Genomic DNA, 23,324 nt, shown 5'->3' on the forward strand with positions numbered 1-23,324 from the left:
GCATATTTGGTAACTTTTGGCTATTTTAATTAGAAAATATGAACTTAACTGGATTCGTTTCAATACGTTCTTAACAAAAGCTGTGCAGGCTATATACTAAACAAAATTCATCTATGTAAGTGATTTTAATATGTGTTAGGTAGGTTAGATAGTTAGGTTTAGGGATTTTAGGTTAAGTACATTTTATTGAATATTTTCCTTGTGTGCGTATTTTCTCCGAGTCGCTATGAGTTGTTGTAGAAAGAAAAAATGTGGACAGGCCTAAGATTGTGTAAAGAGGTGTGTATAAATCCTCTATGCTGGCCCCACTTGGAGAGCACAACATTAGTACGACCGAGAATAGTACAATAATTCAAAATGTTAGTATATAGCACACAAAAGTGAAATGTGATGTATATGCATATATGTAGTATAGGGTATTTATTGTGTGATTGTCTTCATTGTGAATAATTTGTAGATGTCATATGCAGAGTTGCCTAACGTTCAATAGAAATTGAGTGCGTGTAAAGTAAACGAGATGGGAAGAAGGTAGAATGTTACTTAATTCAATTTTGTACTTCAATTTTCTCATTCAGATGGGTTAAAAATTTCATTCCCAGTTACCAAACATTGCAACATTTTTTTTCTTGTGTTTATTTATCTTCTTGTTACACAGAAATTTAGTACAAATAAAATGTACGAGCCGAAACAAAATCTTTTCTTTTCAAGTGCAAAGCTCATTATTTAGTATTAAGTAGTAAATTAAACCCAGTTGTGTATTGTTAGTATGTGGTATACAAAATTTTGAAAGCAGTACATAAACAGTGTATAAAAATCAAAAATTTATCGCTTTAAAACCTACGAAATTGATTTCACTTAGTGTGACCGGGGTTGAAATAGCAGACCTGACAGAAATTCATTTCGTTAGAACTAACTAAATTCAGTTTAGGCATTCAGTGTACAAAATTCAATTCCGTTGCGCTATTCAAAATCCAGTTCAAGATTTTTTTTTCTTTCTTTTGTCTGGGTTAGTAAATACCAACATTAAGATCTCCGAAGCACTCATTGTCAGTTTCACTCTTGGGTCGATGTGTTGTATCGGTAGTTTGATGGTACGCAACCTATCTCGCGATGGGATGCGGCTGGTGAGCTGCAGATCTGGACACCGGGCTGTGAGTGAGAATGAGGGAGGCTTGGAAATCTTCACATTTTGGGTCAAATTTGAGTTCGATTTTCCGGGGATGATTGGTTTAGTGGATGGGTCACTGAGTGTTGATAGCTTGCCCACCTGGGCCCGGTGGGTTCGCGGTCACCAGTCGATGACACATTCACGCAACCATAGTCTTAAGGAAAGGGAACATCATACAGAAAAACATCGGTATCATCATCATATTTCTTTTTATTTTATAATATTTTTGTTTGTAAAAAATATTATTAATATTAATATTATTATTATTATTACAAATAGTAAACATTTAATGTACTTGTCTTTCATGTATTTATCGTGTATACTCTTCCGTTTTGTTTTAGTTCTGGTACTCATTTCTGCAACTCTTCATTCCCCCATACCTCAGGGTTACCTTGGTTTTACTTATTCTTTGGTTTACTGCTGCTTTTGGGTAAGTGTGGAACATCCAATGTATGTAAATCTTGTTGCTTATTTGTATGGACACATTTATTAGATCTGATTTTTCATTTTTAGACCAAACTAACTTAGTATGTTCTAGATTTCATATTTTACGCACTTATATCATTAAAGAAATAAAGACCATCCTTTTTTTCTCGTTTTCTTGCCCCATATTACGCTTTCGTTTATTGTTGAAAGCTTTTTGCAGGGGCGAATTTCCTAAGAAAAAAATCTTGAATTTCCTCTTGTGATACATTTTATGTTTATTTCTTCATGCCAGTAAGCAGGAAATCAACTCACATGTCTAGACTTGTAAATATTAAGATATTGACTCGAGCAAACCGTGTAAAAGTAACTTAAGATCCACTACTAGAGAAATTACTCAAATATGTGATTTTATAAAGCTTATTAGGCACGTACTTTTTTATTATTAATTTATAGGTTTTAATCACTACATATTTTTAAATCCCATGAGATACCTCCATAAGAATGTGATAACGTTTCCTGGAAATATTTGAAATTCGGAACTTGACAACATTGAAATTACAGAATTCAAAATGAGCGGACAGCGGCTGATGGTAGTTGTTCTTAAGTGTTACTTTCACACGGTTTGCTCTTATCGATATCTCAATATCTACAAGTAGGATTATGATCTGAACTGTTGTTTACTGGTATAAAGACGAATAGAACTGGAATGTAAAACAAGAGGAAATTCAAGATTATTTTATTAGGAAATTCATCCATGGTAAAAGCTTTCAGTAGTAAATAAAAATAAAAATATGGGGCAAAAAACGAAAAGTAACAAATGAAACACAAGGTTAGTCTTAATTTCTTTAATTATAACATTTCATTATAACATAACATTTCTTATGTATTTCTAGTTTTATTTTTTTCTTGTAGATTAGACTTATTTTTCTTCCCTGCGAATATTAATTTGAATTCTTTTTAGACTGTTATTGCACGAGAAGATAGCACAAAACGAGCATATTTGAAATATACGAATGAAAGGTGTAATACGATGATTTTATTCATAATTATTAATTCTAAAGTCCAGTTACTAAAACAAAAGATAGTTTGAATCAGTGGATTAACATTTTATAGAGTTTTTTGCAATATAAAATACCTTTAATTAATTAATAGGTTCATATATTTGTAGTTAATTAAGAAATAGCAAGATTATTAAAACTACCAAAATTAATCACAAAGTTTTAATTATGTCTTTATTTGCGGACGTTTTATTCTAGATTAATTGGAAATTTTCCATTGAAATCTGCCCATGTAACTTAATTGTATAATGAAGCTACGAAAAATACGAGGGTCGTTCGGAAGTTAACATCTGATAGGTTAAAAAAAGAAACCAAAGTAAATAAGAAGAATTTGTTATATATATCTGAAAACTATTTTTTGCTCTATTTTTCAACATGGTTTTCATAAGCATTCAAGCACTTATCATATCTTTGCACTAGCTTAGAAATTCCATCAGCATAAAAATCTCCCGCCTGTGTCTTGAGCCAGCCAGTGTACGAGATTTCATGCTATTCAATTGAAAGTTTATTTTATCTATATAAGGAAATGTTTCGTGTTCGTGTTACGAAAATAAAATACTTTCAGAGACAGTTGTTTCAAATATTATGGCTATACACTTAGCGCAAATTAGGGAATAAATGTAGAGTACATAATAATTAATTCATTGCTTCTTAGATCAAATACGTGATCTTGAGAATTTGTCAAGTTGTAAGCATAACTACATGTTACTACAGTCAAAATTACAAAGCTCATCAAGAGTATTTAAAAAAGTAAAAACTGCTTTTCTGGAATTTAAAAATTTCCCTCTTTTTCAGCAAATAATATATTGTATAATTTCTTACCTGTATATGTTATATACCTTTTTGATATATGTTGCTTCAAGTTGATCAATGTGGAAATCACCTCTTCTACGTGTGTTATAAGAATGTACATCTTTACTTAATATGAAATCAAAGTTCAGTTTTGTATATACTATTACATGAAACAAATATAAATTTTATAATCGTAAAGTACCACGATCTTCAAACAGCCATCGACAGCAAATTCTACTTGTTTTGTTATAACAAAGTTACTTTTGTTGTTATTACCCCAAAATATGATGCGATGTGATTAGTCCTAAGAATGAACCGTATTTTATATAGTTTATCTTTTTGTTATTAATATAATTATTTTGCCTGAATCCACGAACTAGTTTAATATATGGTTCTCCTTTCATGAATATAATCTTGCTTATGTCCTTGAGTTTAAATACAATACAATACAATGCAATATTTTAGTACTTGCTAATCTATTAAAACAAATGTAATTCTTGCAAAAGTGGCTTTATATCGTGATTGGGAAAATTATTTTCTGCTTTCTTTCAACACATCTACATATCTTGTTTCTTTTAGAGAACAATGTTGATATTATCTTGTGTATAAAAGACGGACGGCAGTTAATGAAATTGAAAATCATGCTACAGGGTGGCCACAAAGTCCCGTTACTTCTGAAAATAAGTAACATAAAACACTAAACGTACGTAAATAACTACACGGAAAGAACTGAATGACATGAACAACAAGGTTTTTTGAGAAGTTTTATTGAGATAGAAAACTTTAAATGTCCAAAGGATCGGTCTGTCGACCGTCATTCTCATGACTAAGGATAATACGCTGCCAGGTTCTGTGCGACATTTGGTGGAGCATTGGAGGTGTAACTTCAGTAAAAGTATGTCTCACAGCTTCTATCAGTTCGGCAGTGGTATCGTAACGGTTTGTGCAACGATGCTCTTTATGAACCTCCATAGTACATTATCACAAGTGATGAGGTCTGGGCTTCGTGGTGCGGGCCGATCTGGACTAACACGACCAATCCAACGGCAAGGAAAGGCTTCCGTAAGATATTCGCGTACGGTAAGGGCATAATGGGCAGGTGCCCCATCATACTGAAAACAACTTGTCTCTTTGATTCCGTGCTTCTCCAAGAGAGGAACAAACCAGTTCTGCAACATGTCAAAGTATCGCCGTCGAAAACGAACGGCCCAAACACGCATCTGTTGTCCATGCCTGCCCATATCATCACATGGGGGGAATTCTGTTCCAACTCTTCATAAAAGTATGGATTGTTCTTGGACCAAAAGACCACATTGTGTGCGCGAGAACTCCTGTAAATTGCACACTTGTCGATAAAGATCGCTTTGCGTGTTTTGTTATTGTGTCGAACGTTTGAAGGACGATCAGCCATCGTTTACACAATCTGAAACAATAGATCTTACATTAGCATTTATCAATGGGTAACGGGACATTGTAGCCACCCTGTCTGTGGAAGTGGTCATTTTATAGCCCGCAAGGCCGTAATATTACAAAAAATACTACACTCTAAATAAATATTAATCTTTTTTTAAATTTCTTAGACTTTGTTTATTGAGGTAACAATTAATAATAAAAATCCAAGGTAATTCATAATACAACAAGAACTTGTTTCCTAGCTGTTCATTTACAATCACAGAGAGAAAAGTTAATTTTTTTTTATCTTTGTAGGTATTACGGCCTGACCATCTGGTTTCCGGAATACATCAAACTGTTAAAGGACGAAGAGTATAGACGAGATGCCAAGAATATAACAAGAAAAGAGTATGTGGGCCATGAATTTAATAAAAGCATCGAGAACATTCGATATATCCAAACTCAGTTCATCGACTGTAACTTCCAACATATAATTCTCAACCACGTTACTTTTGAAAATTGCACTATCCAAGGATCTATGTTTGAAAATATAAAATCTAGTCGTACTTACTTCATCGAGTCCGAAGTGACTGATACCAAGTTTATAGACACAGATCTGTATGACTTTAGATTCCAGAGGTGCCATCTTGTTAATAATACTTTCTTAAGTGTGGCTGGAGCATGCCAATTAGACTTTGACTTTAACGTGCATCTGGAAGAAGTATTCCACGAAAATATGGTTGGCCAACTGGCCATTCTGCCAGGTGCCTTTGTTTCCGCTTTCATCATGGACAGACTAGGACGAGTCAAAATCATAGGTAATATTATTAAATATCATTTTATAAAATAGCATTAGTGTTACTTCTGTAAATGATGTACGTTATAAAGTGCACGTTATTATCCTTCTTATCTGTACTAATAACATAGCTACACAATTTTATATTAGTGCTTTGAAATTAAACCATGTATAGCATTATTTTTCAAACACAGTATTTAATATACTAAAGGTGAGTTAAAAGGCACAACGATTTAATAATTTAATAACATATTAACCTATTCTTATAGATATAGAGTGTTAATGGATTATGCCAACAAACTTTAAAAAGTGATTGCTCATATCAAAAAGAGAAAAAAATGTTTACATAGACCTATGGAGAGAAATGTGCAAAGTTTCAAAGCAAAGACCGTCCAAAAAGAGTGGAAAAAATAAACTGGAACACCCGTTATTTCGAACACGAGAAACCATAGAATAGGAGTCTATATCGACGTGAAGGAATTTACACCATCCAAAAAATGCATATCTTAGCAGTGTGCGATGGGGGCCAAGGGATTTCCCACAGAACATGAATCATATACATGTTCCCAATAGAATTCGCAGATATGCACAGATTTAACGTAGACAAAAATTGAGCCTTGACAGCAATGTGCTTGTGATGTAATTTTTCACATTTCGGACGGCTCTAGTTCCGAAACTATGCACTTTTCCCATATCCCTACATGCACGTTTTTTTCTCACTTTGATGAGGAATCATGTCTTAAAGTTTGACGGTATAGTTCATTAACAGCCTGCGTATATACACGTTGAAACGCCGATTTATAGGGATAAATTGGCATATGAATGTGTTTAGCCCTCTTCACCAAACTCTGGATTCGCGCCTATATGTACACATCTACAGGGCCTGCTAATCCTAGTTTGAAGGTTGGAGCACACCGGCCACAGCAGAGGGCAGGCTAATTGTAGTGTCTGTAGAGGAGATGTTGATAAGCAGTTTGAAAACTGTTGGATAACACGACAAGTGTAGTTGTATGTGAGAATCCGTTGTGTGTGTGGGTCACAGTCTGTCTGCAATGCCAGAACGACACAATTGAACGCTTAAGTTACTTCGAGCTTTGCCATATAGTGAGACTGAGAAAGGCCTGGTCGTTTCGCAAAATTGCCGTTCGTGTGAGTCATGGTGTGCACTATGAGGAGCGGAATGTTTCCACAGCGAACCCCACGTGACACACACGTGTTGAGCACTCGGGTAGAAGGATGTTTCGGGCTCCCGTATTTTGCTACAAAATGACACCAAACCATGTCTGTAAGATAAATAAATAAATATGAGTATTCAAAGTTGTAAAGCTCCTTTTGATACACCCTGTATTTAAGAAATGGGAGCGAGAAAGTTCAGTGCGGTGGCCCGTCCATTTATTCATATTTGTTATCGTTCAAGTACTTTTTAAATAATAGCAACTTTATGTATAGCATTACTATATAGTTCTTATATTTTGTGCTTGCTCTATTCATTAAGACATTCGTACAGTATAGGTGATAAGCTCTTGTAATGCGTATTGAGGACACTGGTAAATGCATTTAAATTTATTTTAATACAAAAGGAAAACAACAGATTTCTGCTCATTTTTTATCGGTACACTATTAATGTATCCTATAAGAAATCTGAACATGATTAATCCAAAAATATTTTGAACAAGTTCATTATCACAGCATTGCCTAGTAGTGATCAATTGCAACGAACCCATTTTAGAAACCGTACATCCGCCATATAGGGACTTCATAATGATGTTTGTTTTAACTGTATTATAAAGGTAACCAAGAAAGTTCTGTCGCATTTTCACCCACCACCTTCGAACATTGATATGTCACCTAAAACGTACCTGGAAGATCAAATATAGTCCCCATCAGCATCGACGACCTTCCAACGTTCTGGATGGCCATGGATTCCATCGCGATAGAACTTGGTGGGCCGTGAAGTGAAGAAGGTATCAAGTGCATTTTGCACCTCTTCTAGGGATTTGGACTGGCATCCTCTAAGGTGACTGTCCAAGAAATGGAACAGGTGATAATCGGACAGTGCAATGTCCGGGGAGTATGGCGGATGGAACGGTGTTTCCCATCCAAGGCGTAGAATGGTGTTTCCCATCCAAGGCGTAGAATGGTGTCACAGGTCATCCTCCCCGCGGGGCTTAGTTACGTGGGGCTTAGCGTTGTTCTGTAACAGGAGGATTCCTTTGCGATTCAGAAGTGCTGGCTCCAGGGTTTTGAATTTTTCTTGAACACGGATCAACTGCTGACAGTACACAATTGCATTGATGCTCTGACCAGCTGGTAGCAGTTCCCGATGCACGATGCCGCGAGCAGTCCACCAAATACATAGGAGGCAAGGGCGCCGATCCTGGGGGGCCGAGGTTTTCCGCTCGACCCAACTAATTCTTTCCATTCTTGCCCCCAAAGCTCATGTGCCCCTTATTGTATTTATGAATATACAATATTTGGAATAATTTGAGTGCAATTTGTCTTAAAATCTTCATATATATACCTTCTGCATCTGAATGTCCCCCCAAATTTAGAGAAATCGGCGCCCTTGATAGGATGGCCTTCTTCTGGTGTAGACTGATTTCAGCTGTTTTGGAACCGGTTCGTGGGATGCTAACCAATGATGACGGTGCCGTGAAGCTTCGTAAAGGACCCACTTCTCATCACATGTCAACATCCTGTCCGGAAATAGCGCCTTCTCAGACGAGAAAGCAAAGAAACACAGGTGTCCGCTCGTGTTGCCTTTTGGCCTGGAGTCAAATCATGTGGGAGCCATCGACCCAACTTGTAGTGTTTCTCAAGTTGATGAAGGTGCTGCCGAATAGTTTCTCTACTCACACTGAATTGTAGTCCCAATTCCTCACATGTCTGGCCACTGTTCGCCTCAATTGCTGCCTGAAGATCTTCATTTTGTACATGTGTTGGTCTTCCGGCACGTTGTGCGTCTTCGAGTATTTCGTCACCATCTTTAAACCTATTAAACCACCACAGCACTGTCTGCGTAGTCACGACACCCTCACCAAAGACCTGGAATATCTTTCGCCCCGCTACAGCACCGTTTGATCCCAGTTTGAACTTGTACAGCACACACTCCCCTATGACGCTCTGTGGGGGTCCCATGTACACTCTGTCCTTACGCAAGTTGACGGTGTGAGGGCCAATTGAACACAGACCTCCACAATAAGCGACAGAACATTCTTGGTTACCTTTATACAAGAATGAGAATGGTACCTTGTTGGATCCCAGAGCATGCGAGTTTATTGTGTACAACATCTTGTTCTAGATTTTCCCGTTTTCGTCCATTTCACCAATTACTTCATAATCAACCACTTTCATTAGGCATCCATCTCCTTCACCACATGTACAACATATTGCTTCCGAATCTTTACCGATACCTTTAATGATCACAAAACCAGTCTAAGGTCGTGCTAGCATCGACTATCATTCCGCCACACACAATTACATCACCACCATAATAATAATTCCTTGCCTATATGTTTGGCGATATTATCTTACGTTTGTCTCTCTCCAATTGAGTACATGTCGGAAATCTGTTTGTAAGTCGAATCATAGCTTAGCGTGAGCGTGAGTTCAGTCACGATATTGACGATGCCGCTCCAGACGCGGTCGTCTTTGCGCTGGTGTTTGTAACACACAGACTGAAGACCTTGCAAGGAAAAATATTTTGTGAATTCTCCAAGATAAAGTAGTTTTTGACAGAGTTTACCCTGTGGCCGCAGTGAACTCAAAAATCAGTTGACATAATGTAAAGGAGAGTGGTGTCTGGTAGTTAGGACTACATGATGGTCTTCTTGTAGTTTTCTGCACTTGCATCTTCAAAACACTACCTATCCGTTGGAATAATTCCATAAGCGAGGTACATTTTTCCCCTATTTTTAGAATTCTTGATACTTTTGCCTGTGTCTAACCTGTCTCCATTTGATCAATGGTTCTCCATTTCAGAGAAAAATCTAAATACTACAGTATCTTTGAGCCACTACAACGTCAACCGTGCATCACTAGTACGGAGTAATACAACCAACGCGCACTTGAATGGTACGCTGTTTGCTATTAGGACGAAAAGGCACTTTGTGCATATTTCATTATTATGGACCCGCTCACTCTGTCATTTTCTTTGTTCGTACACAGTTACGTGCTTCCAAGCTTTGTGCTTTTTTTAAAAAATTCCCATTGAAATTTTTGTACCTTTTATTTACATGCGTGTATATAATTATTATTGATGATTATTGATACACTGTAATATTATGTTGTGAGGAACTTAAAAATCTGCACAGAATCGCTATAGAGGCTAGTATCAACGAGAAAACTGATGAGCGAATTGCCTTAATATACAACGGGTAATGCACATGCACGCCACCATTTTTCAACACTTTCCCAAACTTTCAAAATATTTCTTTGACTTCTTAACAATGTTTGAGGGCGTATGAAATCTCATTTTAGTCTTGCTGTGATTCTTACTCGTGCAGGTGATTCAAATCTTGAATTTTCAGAACATACATCTCTAAATTTCTAATATACAAAAATCTTGGCTGGTTTAGGTAAGTTTAACAATAGTGCCCACTCTCCCTTCCACTCCAGTGTCAGGAAATTACGTCGTCTAATTAGTGACGTATGATTTCTATATAATGAGGTAACGCCAAATCGTTCCGTGCTTTGTAGCCATCTATTTTATGGAACATTTGTATATTTGTGCTATGTGTTATTTTGTGTTATGATTGAAATTTGAAGTGTTGATCTCTTTGCAGGTATGTCGATGTTTCTATCTAGTCTTGCAGCGTTCTTTATCTGGTTTCTGGACACGAACACTGCAGTGATTGCTTTTGAAGCCGTCTTCAACTTTATCTTCATCTGCGGATGGAACGCTATTGATATTGCTACCACTGAGTCATATCCAACGCATTTAAGGTTTGTAATATGAATGCTAATTTAACATTAAATATTTTAGTAATTTTCTTTTCCTTGTAATCAATTAACTTACTTTCTCAGTTGAGTATTTACTTATTCATTACTCGCGATTACTCGCGTTCATCAAACAATTGCATCATACAGGTGCATAAGGAAGGTATAAAAATGTCACAGTTTACCTGAGTATAAAATTAAGTACATTTGTCATGTCTAGTGTACAAATTACATACATTATACAGATTAAATATTAAACATATGCAAAGTTTCTAACAGTCTGTTTGGGAGTCAAGTATGTATTCTTTAGTCTAATATAGGCAGACCATATACTTATTTTTTAATTCACGGGAAAACAAGCTATTATTGTTATGAGAAGAGAATTTGTTACTTCACTCTCCACTGCAGAACTCTATTACCTCTCAGACTGGAAATTTGAAAGTTGATAGCGTCTCTCTCCTCATTTAGTGGGGGTCTCCTATTTTTAATGGAGCTTCAGAAAAGAAATATTCAGGAAAAAAAAAACGCTCTGCTTCTGAAACAAAAATTAGGGCATCGAACTAAAAGAAAAGGAAGTCGTTCTCAACATTCAAAGAAGGTGAGAGAGCTCACCGAATATAATCGAAAGTTAGTTTTATTTTCCAAAGCACAGTGACTCCGACTACCGAAAACGTCCCACCCTCTTTACCCCAATCGAAGATTCAATTTAGAATATTTTAAGACCCTAAATTGTTTGGTTGATACTTTTACCGTTAGAAACAACCGTTTTTGAGGGCCAGATACACATGCCTGGCTCCCGAAATCTATTTCAATCTGACCGTCAAACTCGTCACATTGGGTTCTCGCTCAGAACGCAAGTGAACGCAATTTTCATCTCCCTGTGTTTGTAGTTATTTTTTTTTTTTTTTCAAATAAAATCAACATTTAATAGTCAATAGAATCAAATAGAACATTCAATAGAATAAAATAGAACATTCAATAGAATAAAATAGAACCATAGTAAAGTGCACCATTTAATAAGTAACATTTAATTATTATTAGGTCGTTGGAGCATTTACAATTTTTTCGTTGTTTGCGGCCAACATTAAAATATGCAGAAGTCAAAAATCTCACGAGATTCAACGCTCAAACTATTTTGTCAGTCTGTTTTAACCGTTTTTCACCAATATAAAACAAAAAAATAGTTGCTCCATTTTGTTTTATCCAAAATTTTGTGCGACGGTCGATAAATTCTCCTTAAGGCGAGGTTTTTTTGGTTGATGTGAGAAAATGAATAATAATAATAATAATAATACATGAAAATAATAAATAGAAAATACTAATGGAATTATTTAATTATTAATTTATTGAAAATTCAAAATCAGTGACCTTCGAAAACTTCAACACTATATTTCTTATTTTCATTTTAAGTTCGCCTTATTGGATCCAACATTTTTCTTTTTTTTCTTTTTTTTTTTAAATCAATAGCAAATTCACCCTTATATACTGAATATTAGAAAATGTAAATTACATTTTCGACTTTTGGCCACGTTTATGATAATTGAGACCACTGTGCAGCGGAGAGGTGATTAATAGATTCTCTTAATTCCCATAATGTGTTCTGCAAACACCATATTAATATATATTTTTAATTATTTATTGGTATAGGGATTTTAATATAACCCTATCTCAAGGTCAAGGGTAAAAGCGGATCTGAAAAGGTAGGGGGACGCAAGACATCACGCCGTTTCCGTGCCCATTGTAATTTTTTAGGAAATGGGGGACGCCACATATATTTTCTGGTAGTGGGAAGACGGCATCCGCCCGCGTTCTCCCTCATTTTTACCCCTGCTCAAGGTGAAAGTAAATGTTTATTATTTTAATTATAATTAACCTACTAATATGGAACTAATAGGCTTATGTCTATAAGTTTTAAATACACGTAATATTAATAAAACAGTAGCGTCGATAACGAATTTAAAGTAGTTCATCTAAAATCAAACATACCGTAAGACGGGGTCTTTGCACAAGACTTATGGACTTTTAAAGAAAATGGCAAGTAACTCACAAACGTAATGATTTAGAACACTGTATTTTAAACATATAATAGCTCTGAAATATGTCCCACAAAAACGCCAACTTAGGAACAGAAAAAAATCCCCGTGAACTGATTTGCCTTGGTTATTCCTTATGTCCAAGAATATCATCCCAATCGTAATCAGTGGAAGATTTACAGGGTTTGGGACTTTCAGGCTGAAGCCCACCCAAATTGCATGATTTCTATTTTAAAAACTCTATGCGTATAAGCTTCAAGTCCCCCCCCCCCCTCCAAAAAAAAGTCTAGTGATCTCTAAAAAAGCGAAGCCTTTGTGAGTGAAGCCCCTCTCAAACTATTTTTCTGAATCCGCCAGTGTTCATAATTTATTTTCCAACAAGAAATTCATTCCGGCATTTACCTAAATAGGAAATTTACCTAAATTTAGAATGCAGGAGGTTCCAGTAGTAATAATTTTTTATCTAAGTGATATTTTGAACCTGTGCAAAGTAACCCCGAGTAGAGGCTGAAACCGTCTTCTCCCAGTTTTACATTTTTTATGACTTTAAAACGTTTCACATTTCAATTTCAACTATTGCATCAAAGATTATACACAGTAGTATTCTACGAAACTGATTTAACTTTGACGGAAATTCTTGTACGTGATATCTTTCAAATTTTGTCGGCCTTTACAATGATTGCTTTCCATACCTCTAGAACAACTAAACCTCCCGGTAATTAGAACTGACGTTAACCGCCAACATCATAGCCAAAATACAGCTAGATGTTCTATCTTACGGTGGCAGTTCAAACTTACTCTTTACAGTTCATGGTTTTACCGACAGAGGACTGTGAAACTCTATTCGTATTTTGTTAAAAGTAACCCCTGATGTGCAAAGTAACCCCGTCTTACGGTATATATAGGGTGTTAATGAACTATACCGACAAACTGTAAGAGGTGATTCATCACATCAAAATAAGAGAAAAAGTTGATATGGACCTATGGCGAAAAGTGCATAATTTCAGAGCTAGGGCTGTCCAAAATCTTGAAAAAGCCAAATTTCAACAGGCCCTATTTCGAATTCTGGATGGTAGTTCTTATCAGCGTAAAGGAAACCACGCATACACAATTCAAAAGTGCATATGTCGTCAATTTTCAATAGGTATACATGGTATTCCCTACAGGGCGTAATTCTCTGATATGCTGTAAATAGAGTTTTCAAATACACCATGATTTCAAGGAGGGTCCAAAGTCAGTGGCGGCGGTTGGACGGTAAAAGTGGGGGGGCAAGACATGATCTGAATATTTGATATCAGTGTTAGTTTTCCTGGTTGCTTGTAACACTTTGTTTGACGAAAGGTTGTATAACTATTAGGATACTGCCTTTTTCAGTTAAAATACCATATATCTTGTTTCATATTTTATTAAGTAAATTGACAAGAGCAACGCAAGTAGATACTAGCCCTTTGTACTCTTAAACAACGAAGGTGTAAGAAGAAAATTGATTCCTTGCTCATAAATATCTGTCTGGAAAATTGTGTGATCAGATTAGGGGCCTATTTAATAACAAATTTGCAAAACAAATAAACAGAAAGGATAATATTAATCAAATAATCATAGTAATGAATAATGAGGCTTGTTTTGCAAAAGTTATATTGAAACTGGAAATTAATGAACAACTTATATTTTTAATTCCACGAATGCTATTATATGTGTTATTACTCTTAGAATGACAGTGAATACTATAAGCATATGCTACGACATTTAAAGAAATACTTCTGCAGCTTCCCGAAACATGTTCGCTGCCATTAAGTACAGTTTTCACTTTCTTGGAATATATCAAAACTCAGCAATACTTAGTCACTCCACATTTCAGTTATACAAAATAATCCTAAAACCTAAAATTATGCTGAATTCACTAAATTTAATTGTATATACAAAACTGTATATGTACACCCCTAAACTCGTATATTACACTGCAAAATTAATATTCCTCACTGAGCTCCTTCGTGGCTAAGCTGTTAGCGTACACGCCTTTGACGTGGGAGATCCGGACTCGATTCCGGGGATTCGGGGGAGCTCACGTGGTTTGGACTCCACGTTGATCATTAACTCCACGTCTCATATAACTTCGCTGCTGAACGGGATGTTAAACTGAAAAAAATCAAATCAAAATATTCCGTATTATTAGAAAGAAGAAAATACATTTTAGGAATTGTCGATTTTTGTACAATTAAAGAATATCTTGTGAAGGACTTCTTTTCATGTAAAATGTTATCTCAATTAGTTCCAGAGCGGCTGACTAACATATCGAGCCCTTGCAAGAAGAAATGAAAGTACACTCGAATTGTGGCGCTCCAAAAGGTTAAATTTGGGGCCATTTTTAGTGTCAGTTCAAACGCAATTCCTGTAGCTTTCTTAATTCCACGGGAAGACAACCAATACGTACTCATGGAACGACAAAATATTTTATGGCACCATTTTTATTCAATGAACCAATAATACCTACAAAACTTTATATTTCCAAATGAAACTATATACATTAATGGGTAATTTCAAAAAAGTGGGGGGCCAACTGCCCCCCTTTGCCCCCCCGAATCGCCGCCCATGTCCAAAGTAGGCAGAAGGTAAGCCTTCACAACAATAGACATCCAATGCTTCGGAGGAAAGTCAGAAGTGTTTGGAACCGGCAGCTCCATGTTTTTCCTCCTTCTTCTTCTTCTTTTTTTTGTGTGTGTTCGGAATAATGTGTGATGCGATGTATTTCGTCACGGAATATTTCACATTTTCTTCACTTATAAGCATGAAAGAAAATATTGCAGCATGCGTTTTCCCGAGCACGAGAAATCGTGCTGGTGACGATCCTGAACACTTCCGACATCGTGCCTGCTATCAAGGCTTATCGTTTGCCTACTTTGGACCAATCATAAAGTCAGAGCATATCTCAAAATTCGGTTGATAGCATGTCTGGGAATTTCACCCTGTATGGAATACTCTGTACACCCACTGAAAATTAACGAAATATGCAGTTTTGGATTGCGTATGCGTGACTTCCTTTACGCTGATAAGGACCACCATCTACAGTGTCTGGAATTCGAAATAGATCCTGTTGATTTTTTTTTTCTTCGCGATTTTGGACAGCCCTAGCTCTGAAACTATGCACTTTTCGCCATAGGTTCATATGAACTTTTTCTCTTATATTGATGTGAGGAATCACCTCTTACAGTTTGTCGGTATAGTTCATTAACACCCTGTATATATAAATATACAAAAGCAATTTCTCGACACAAGAAACATATATGTAACTTCTTCAGTCGAAAGTTACTCGGAAATAAGTAATGTAATATTATTTTTCAAAATACTTCTTGGAAGAGAGGAGAGTAAGAAAACGAACGAATACATTAATTTGGATTTATCACTTGTTAGTAATCATAATACGATACAGGTAATAAGTTTTAGAACATCCAGAGGAAACAAATAATTTGTATATCAGTGTATTCCGAGCGGTGATTATATTTAGAAAAAAAAATACAAGTAAAAAAGCTCATTAGTCACCGGAGACAAAAGTATTCCTCTAAGAAGCACTTTCGGAAATTAAGATTTCCATAATCAGCTTAATAGTTCGAAAAGTAAATTTAAACATGGATGGATGAAAACAACGTTAAAAAAGGAATAAAAAATATGAAGTAAAAAGCTCGTCAAACGGAAGTTAATACAATGTTGTTCACCCATCCATGTGAACATGATAAGCTTAATTTTACCCATCCGTTTTTTTTTTTTTTCATATTTAAATTTACAGTACTTTCAAACTATTAAGCTGCTGATGGAAATCGTAATTTTCGAAAGAGCTTCTTTGAGAAATATTTTGGTCTGAGGTGAGTACTAAGCTTTTTTAGTTATATTTTTCTATCAAATTTCATGAAAGATTACACATCAGTTCACTATTAGAACAGTGGTACGAATTGATATGTAATATCTTTGTAAGAACCGGTATTTCGGAGCATGCTGTTGAGCTATTATTCATATTTCTGTTATGAGCTACCGCTCTGGAAGCTTATAAGTAAACCTATACATATGAACTTAAAGTATATAAAACTAATCTAAATTACTATTAATAATGTGGATAATTATAGATATAAAATACTTTATGAAATTATTTCAAGCAAGTAGTGATTATAATCTTTAAAATACTTAATATAGATAAATGATATGCTTGCAAAGACAAAACTATTGACTCAACGTTTAGGATGTAAACAAGCTATACTTACTCCAAGGTTAAGACGAATAATCAACCAACACGCAAAAGCCGGTTATCACGAGTGGCTTTTAGGGGAAGTCATATCGGTAAAACAGACCTTTTGTCGTTTCAAACTAACGAACCAAAATTTAAATAATTGTTCTAATTCTTTTATAGCAAGAATTAAAATATTAGATAAGTTTTTAAGTTAGATAGTTATTATTATTATATAATTACTACAATATACTCTAAGGTACATTTTTCTAAAATAAACTTGGCTTACACAGCAAACTCTGTTCTTATTTAAGATTCTATTTGTCTAATAGTATGTGCTAGGCTAAAACTACCTTTATAATTCTATTCAAAATAATGTTTCTTGTCCTGTAAATAGAAAACAGGCCCCGAATATTCCAGAAACCATTCTCATAGTTACCATTGTTACTATACACGGAACCATTGTTAAACAAGTTGAGTTGAGTTGATTTTGAGTTTAACGTCCCTTTCAGCAGCGAGGCTATATGAGACGGGACCTATTGATTAACGTGGAATCCAAACCACATGAGCTCCCGCCGGGAATCGAATCCGGCTCTCCCACGCCAAAGGCGCGTACGCTAACCGCTTAGCCACAGAGGAGCTCATTGTTAAACAAGAATAAAGTTCGTAGTGCGAGGTAAGAGTTTATAGTTACTACTTTAGAAATCTAGTACAAGTAAATTGATGTATGAATGAAAATAACAATATTGTCTTGTTACACATATAACCTTTGAGTTGTCTTCTCTATCATTTAAGGACCACTGGCTATGGTTTCCTCAGTGCTACGTGTCGCTTGGGAGGAATTCTCGGCAACATATCTTTCGGCAGCTTTATAGGCGTGAGCAGAGCCATCCCTATGTTGACAACAGCTGCAGTTCTCCTCATTGGAGGGATTGTATCTGTCAGGTTACCAGAAACACGGAATATTCTCGTGTGAAAACAAAAGTTACTACTTAAGGATTCAGCGTCTGAAACGGGGATGGTTGTCCCTCAAGCAATCCTTAGTCTCGCACAAGGATGGCATCCAGTCGGTCAGTCCAAGTTTCACAATCTGATGATGACCCATTATGAACAAAGGAATAGCCGAGGAAGCTATGTGCACAATGATAAGTATTATCTAAGTCCTTCGTTAATCATTACTTTTTTTTTTTTTAATGTAAAAGGAATTCCTTTGCTTCTCTAATGAACACATTGAATATCATATCAGTACAAAATTAAGGACACATTTTTTCTATTTTTTTTAAATACAAAACTTATTTGATCGCAGTATTGTCGATTTTCTATCTTTCTGTATATACATTACATAACATGAACACCAGTTAGATTCAAGTTAAATGTCCATCACAACTGATTAATTTAAAACGATATAAGACGCAATTGTTTTCAAGAATCTGTTTACATATCTGAGATCTGTGCCATGACTAAGGATAAAGTATTTGTAACGTGTATCACAGACCATAATTTGCAAATTTATGTATCCTTGATTTGAATCCAATAGGTTATAGAAAATGTTCACATAATGTTAATTACAGTCATGATAGAGATCGTATTGAAAAATACACCCTAAAATACTGCGAGAATTCACTTACATGTTACATGTAAGACAGTCGAACATTGCTCCCTTACTAATAGAGCAAAATCTTTTGACTACTTTTGTAAAACCTACTGTTTTACGTTGGAAAAGAAATGGTAAAATGAAAATCGAAATGTGCACATGTCAAAAGCGACTTTAATACTTAACTTGATTCGGTTATTTCCTTTCAAATGATTTTGGATAGCTATTCTTGTATGCTTTTGCGACTACCTGAAGCCATTTAATAAGTTTGGAGGTTGAAAATAAGTAATATCCAAGGTTATTGTAAAATTCAAAAATAAACCAAGGAATCGTTCGATAATTATGTCATATACGAAACGATTTCTTCAGTTGCTAAAATATATTCTAAACGAAGACTACCAAGAGTCTGATAGTGGAACGGGTTAAGAAAAAACAGAAAAACATTCCAAAGAAAGATGAAACTTTATCATACACATCACCAAACCACGGACAGTGATATTTTAATTGACCACACTGTTTTTGTCATCGTTGTTTGTGTGTATATATGTACACGTGTGAATGTGTGTGGATGTATTATACCGATGTTTCATCGAAAAGAGAAAAATTAAAATTTAAATTAGCTGTAAATCTGCTTGGTTGTGTGTAATGTAAGTGTGATGTTTCGAAGAAATATAAACCTTACTGCATTCTAGTCTAATGCCCAAAAATAATTTAAAATGATATACATATTGGTACTACTTAACTGACATGACATTTGAAACACGAAAACTAATTCCGCGTTCTTCATATTGTGGAATAAAAAAGTATTTGTGCAGCGTAGGAATTAGTAGATCAGTCAGAACACAAATGTTCTGCAATTTAAAGTGTATCAAATTTTGTTCAAGACGGAGGATATATAATGATAAATTCGTTCAAAGTATAAAGTATGAGTAATTGTATTGTGAGACCAAGTTAAACAGTCCCTAATTCAAATATTGCTTCTGCATTATCCAAGACTCCTCGGTAGCATCAAGCATTATAAGACACCTTGTATTTTGTACAGAAATCATGTTTTTGTATTATCATTGTGTATGTATAACGACCAAGAAAACATATTCACAAAAGTACCACGAATATGCAGAAACAAAACCTAATATATATATATATATATATATATATATATATATATATATATATTGTCACATACATTATCTGAGTTTGGTACACCTGCGCTAGAGGTCTGCGCGGGCTCGGGCCGAGCCCGAGGGCTTAAGCTCGACCCAGCCCGCGAGCTGGACTCGGGCCTACAAAACATATATCACTTCGGGCCCGGCCCGTAAATTTTTAAATATACAACCAAATTTCTCGGGCCTTTTCGGTCCTAACTTTGTAAATATACTGTAAAACGATTTTATTGGACCGTTCTTTCTGGAGAACTTTTAAATCACAACTGCAAAATTAAACCTCTAATTACTGTAAATAAAAATACAATTTTGTAATTCGGGTTCATTTGATTTATCATACAAGCTCGGGCCTAAATGCTAAAAATATTTCAGACTCGGGTTGGTCCTCATATTATAAATTCACAGGCCGGGCCGGGCTAAAAATTCCGGCCCGTGCAGACCTCTACCCTGCACTCACTTTTATTGAGTTCTCGTGTGAGCTAATTCACATCTGAGAAATGACTGTGTGGCTTTATCAATCTCTGTTGATTCGTTTTGTTCTTTCATCATTGCTGTTTTATTTCTCGTATGTGGACCACGCAGATAACATGTGTGATACAGATGTATAAATTCCTAACTACGTATTAACTTTTGATATAAGTGAATTTAAGGAGAACGTACCTCAGAAAAGGTGAGCATGAGTAGAGAATGAGAGTTTGAGCGTAAACTTAGCTCACATTTTAACTCTGAGTGTGAGTTACATTAAACTTCATTTTAAAGTAAGCTTATTCATCCTTTCATTGTCACATTTTAACTGACATAACTGTACGTTGACAGCTTTTTTATTTATTTATTTTTTTTAGATAAAACAATCCTGTGTTGTTCTAGATAATGCATTGCAAACCATATTTTAATAAGCGTGGATAAAATGTGACTTCAAGTCCTTTTCCAATGACAAGGTGAAAAAAAAAAAAAAACTTATTTTAGTACAATGGTGTCAGAACAACTGCTCGGATTTTTATCCTAATAGAAGCTATACTCCCAGCAGGTTTGATATTAATGTCACCGATACGAAAGTAAGCGCACTGGCAATGAGGCTACAGGATAACTTCGCAGGGAATACAATATTTCGAACTTCAAAGACCAAAGTAATTAAATATATGCTAAAGTCAGTAGAACACGAAGAGATGAAGATGAATTTTTTTCTTAGGAATATACACTTTCACTACATCCTTGATTAACATGCAAGCTTTATATTTGTTAAGTCATATCGCTTGGAAAATCAATATATTTTTGTATTTCACAGTACTAATAATGGTGTACTATATCATAATCATAAATTTGTAAACATTTAACTGAAATAGTTTACAGTAAGCTCACAAATACTGTCCTCACAATAGGTAGTAAAACCTGTGATGAAAATGCAAACAGTTCCAAAATTGAAGAATCAAAGCACAACGATGGTTATGTGACAACAGTTAAGAGATTTTGTATAGGCATGAGTGTTTCTATAAAGTAAATTATTAAATAGATGCTAGTCAATTACTTGGTACCGGTATGTTTATCATTGGCTTTGTTACCTACGAGAGGCCATTCAGCAAGACATATGAATATTTATTTAACAACAATCATATGCATATCATTGAAGGTTTTGAAACTATACATATATATATAAATATATATTTGTGACTTTTGGTCGCTTTTTTCTGGAAGAAATAAACCTTGTATAAATATTGTATGCAGCTGTAAAAAAAATGCCATTATTCGTAATTTATATAAAAGACTATTTATTAGCTGTATCTTGTATGCCATACAATTGTTTATGTAAATATTTTAAAGATATAAAGAAATAAAATGATCTGGAAGAATTTTACATGTTTGAGTTTTATTTCAAGTGGGAATATACAGTGGCGTACGCAGAATTTTATCAACAGGATGGGTTCAAGCACTAGGTCAAGTATGATTTTAGATTTTGGCTCTTGCGTAGCAAATTGCTAAACAAATTCAAATTTGTGTGGTAATTTTTAATTTATGTATCGCATTTTTGACAGTGTAAGAAAATATTTTGTTTCATGTGGAAAGGAAATAATAAAATTAACATCTTTTTGTATATCACAAACAATAATGACAACGAAAATCACCGCAAAGAAAAAGTAATACCAGTTGTATTTTTTAAAAATAAAGTTCCTTGTTCTATATACGACCATGTTAAGTTTCCTACAAAGGTTAGTCAAAAGTATTGCAATATTTCCACAATCCAAGCAGCAGGCACGTGGAAACGCCGTGATCGACACTAAGTATAAGATCAAATTTGTCAGCGTGATAGTGTGGCAACCAAACTATTTAACACTCTGTCAGTGTCTTCAGTCAGGCTTTAGTAGCGGTGACGATGAGTGCTTAACAACGACCGATATGTGAACTGTTACTGTATGAGTTCGAACTCGGGCATTAACAACTCAAAATACTTGGTCACGCGAGAGTGGAAGGTGCAGTAAATCACAGCACAGCATCTCGTTGGTTCCAGAAGTTCGTGCAGGTCTTAAAAATGTCGGACATTAGCCAAGGTCAAGCCGCCGTAGGATAATAGAATCTAAGGCCATACGACACGCCATTAATAAACATCCATCTACCAAGACAAGATGATTTCCAAACCAACTCGGTATGTTCCAGCCCACTGTAGTACGTCACCATTACTCGTTTAATCCTTAGCAAAGCTGGTGTGAGTCTTATCACCTAACAACGTGCCAAACAGGCTCGTACGGTATGTAGTAGGCTGGAAAACGTGAGAACACAGTCCTCAGCCCGTTCGGACATCCAATACAGTGTGGACTATTAGGAGAGTAGAAACAACAACCTCCTCAACGCAGAGAAGTTTGACCATAGACACAGTATCTGAAAAGGTATAGTTTCCAACATCATCATCATCATAGGTATTCTGCCTTTATTGGCAGGTCACTTGCCGCAGCTGAGAAGCTTCCATGCTCCACGGTCCTCCGCTAACCTTTTCGTCTTCGCGTATGATCTTTCTGTTTTAATATCATCCATTAATTGTAGTCTCCTTCGCCCCCTCCCTCTCTTTCCCGCCACCATACCCTCTAGGACGTCCCTCATGATGCAATCTCTTCTTAGGCAATGTCCCAACCAGTTTCTCTTCCTCTTCCTAACAATATCTAAAAGTGTTCTTTTCTCACCCACCATTTCTAACACTCTCTCATTCGTTTTCCGCTCGACCCAACTAACTGTTTCCATTCTTCTCCACACCCACATTTCGAAGGCTTCCAGTCGATTTTCGTCACCCTTACGCAATGTCCACGTTTCCGCCCCATACAGCACAACACTACACACGAAGCATTTTATGAGTCTTTTTCTCAACTCTTTGTTCAAGGTCCCACAAAACAGACTTTCCAACATCAGTGGGAAGATTATTCGAAGCGCGTTGTAAAGCACGCGGATATCGCCTCATTGAGCGCCACATACACGAGAGGTTTACAAACACCAGAAAATTGTATGAGATGCCATCCACGAACCAAATGAAAATGGTATCCTGAATGAGAGATGGCTCTATGTAGATGAAATCACAGAGTTCGATGCATTTTTTACCGTCAAATTGACTACAAGAGCCGTTTTGATTTTGTGCTGCAGTACAAGGAAAAATATTCCAGGGGATTTCCTGTGGCGACAGGGTATTATAGCCACTCGTCGAAGCGCCTTCCAACACTAAAGTGAAAGCAGCTTTCTTCCAGGAGATTGTTAAACTTTCTGCATGATGTAC

At 35.7% G+C, this 23,324-nt stretch overlaps 1 protein-coding gene across 1 annotated transcript in view; it reads left to right on the forward strand.

Annotated features, from left to right (window-relative positions):
* LOC145668102 (synaptic vesicle glycoprotein 2C-like) overlaps positions 1 to 21,415 on the forward strand; it is a 281,944-nt gene extending 260,529 nt beyond the window's left edge. Inside the window, exons 8-11 of the mRNA XM_081735629.1 lie at positions 1,510 to 1,598; positions 5,152 to 5,654; positions 10,417 to 10,576; positions 17,612 to 21,415. Of these exons, the coding sequence (XP_081591755.1) occupies positions 1,510 to 1,598; positions 5,152 to 5,654; positions 10,417 to 10,576; positions 17,612 to 17,792 (933 nt within the window). The 3' untranslated portion in view covers positions 17,793 to 21,415. The remainder of the gene's footprint in view (positions 1 to 1,509; positions 1,599 to 5,151; positions 5,655 to 10,416; positions 10,577 to 17,611) is intronic.
* Positions 21,416 to 23,324: the final 1,909 nt, after the last annotated feature.

This window comes from Thermobia domestica, chromosome 13, assembly GCF_964235325.1.
Source record: "Thermobia domestica chromosome 13, izTheDome1.hap1.1, whole genome shotgun sequence".
Classification (NCBI taxonomy): domain Eukaryota; kingdom Metazoa; phylum Arthropoda; class Insecta; order Zygentoma; family Lepismatidae; genus Thermobia; species Thermobia domestica.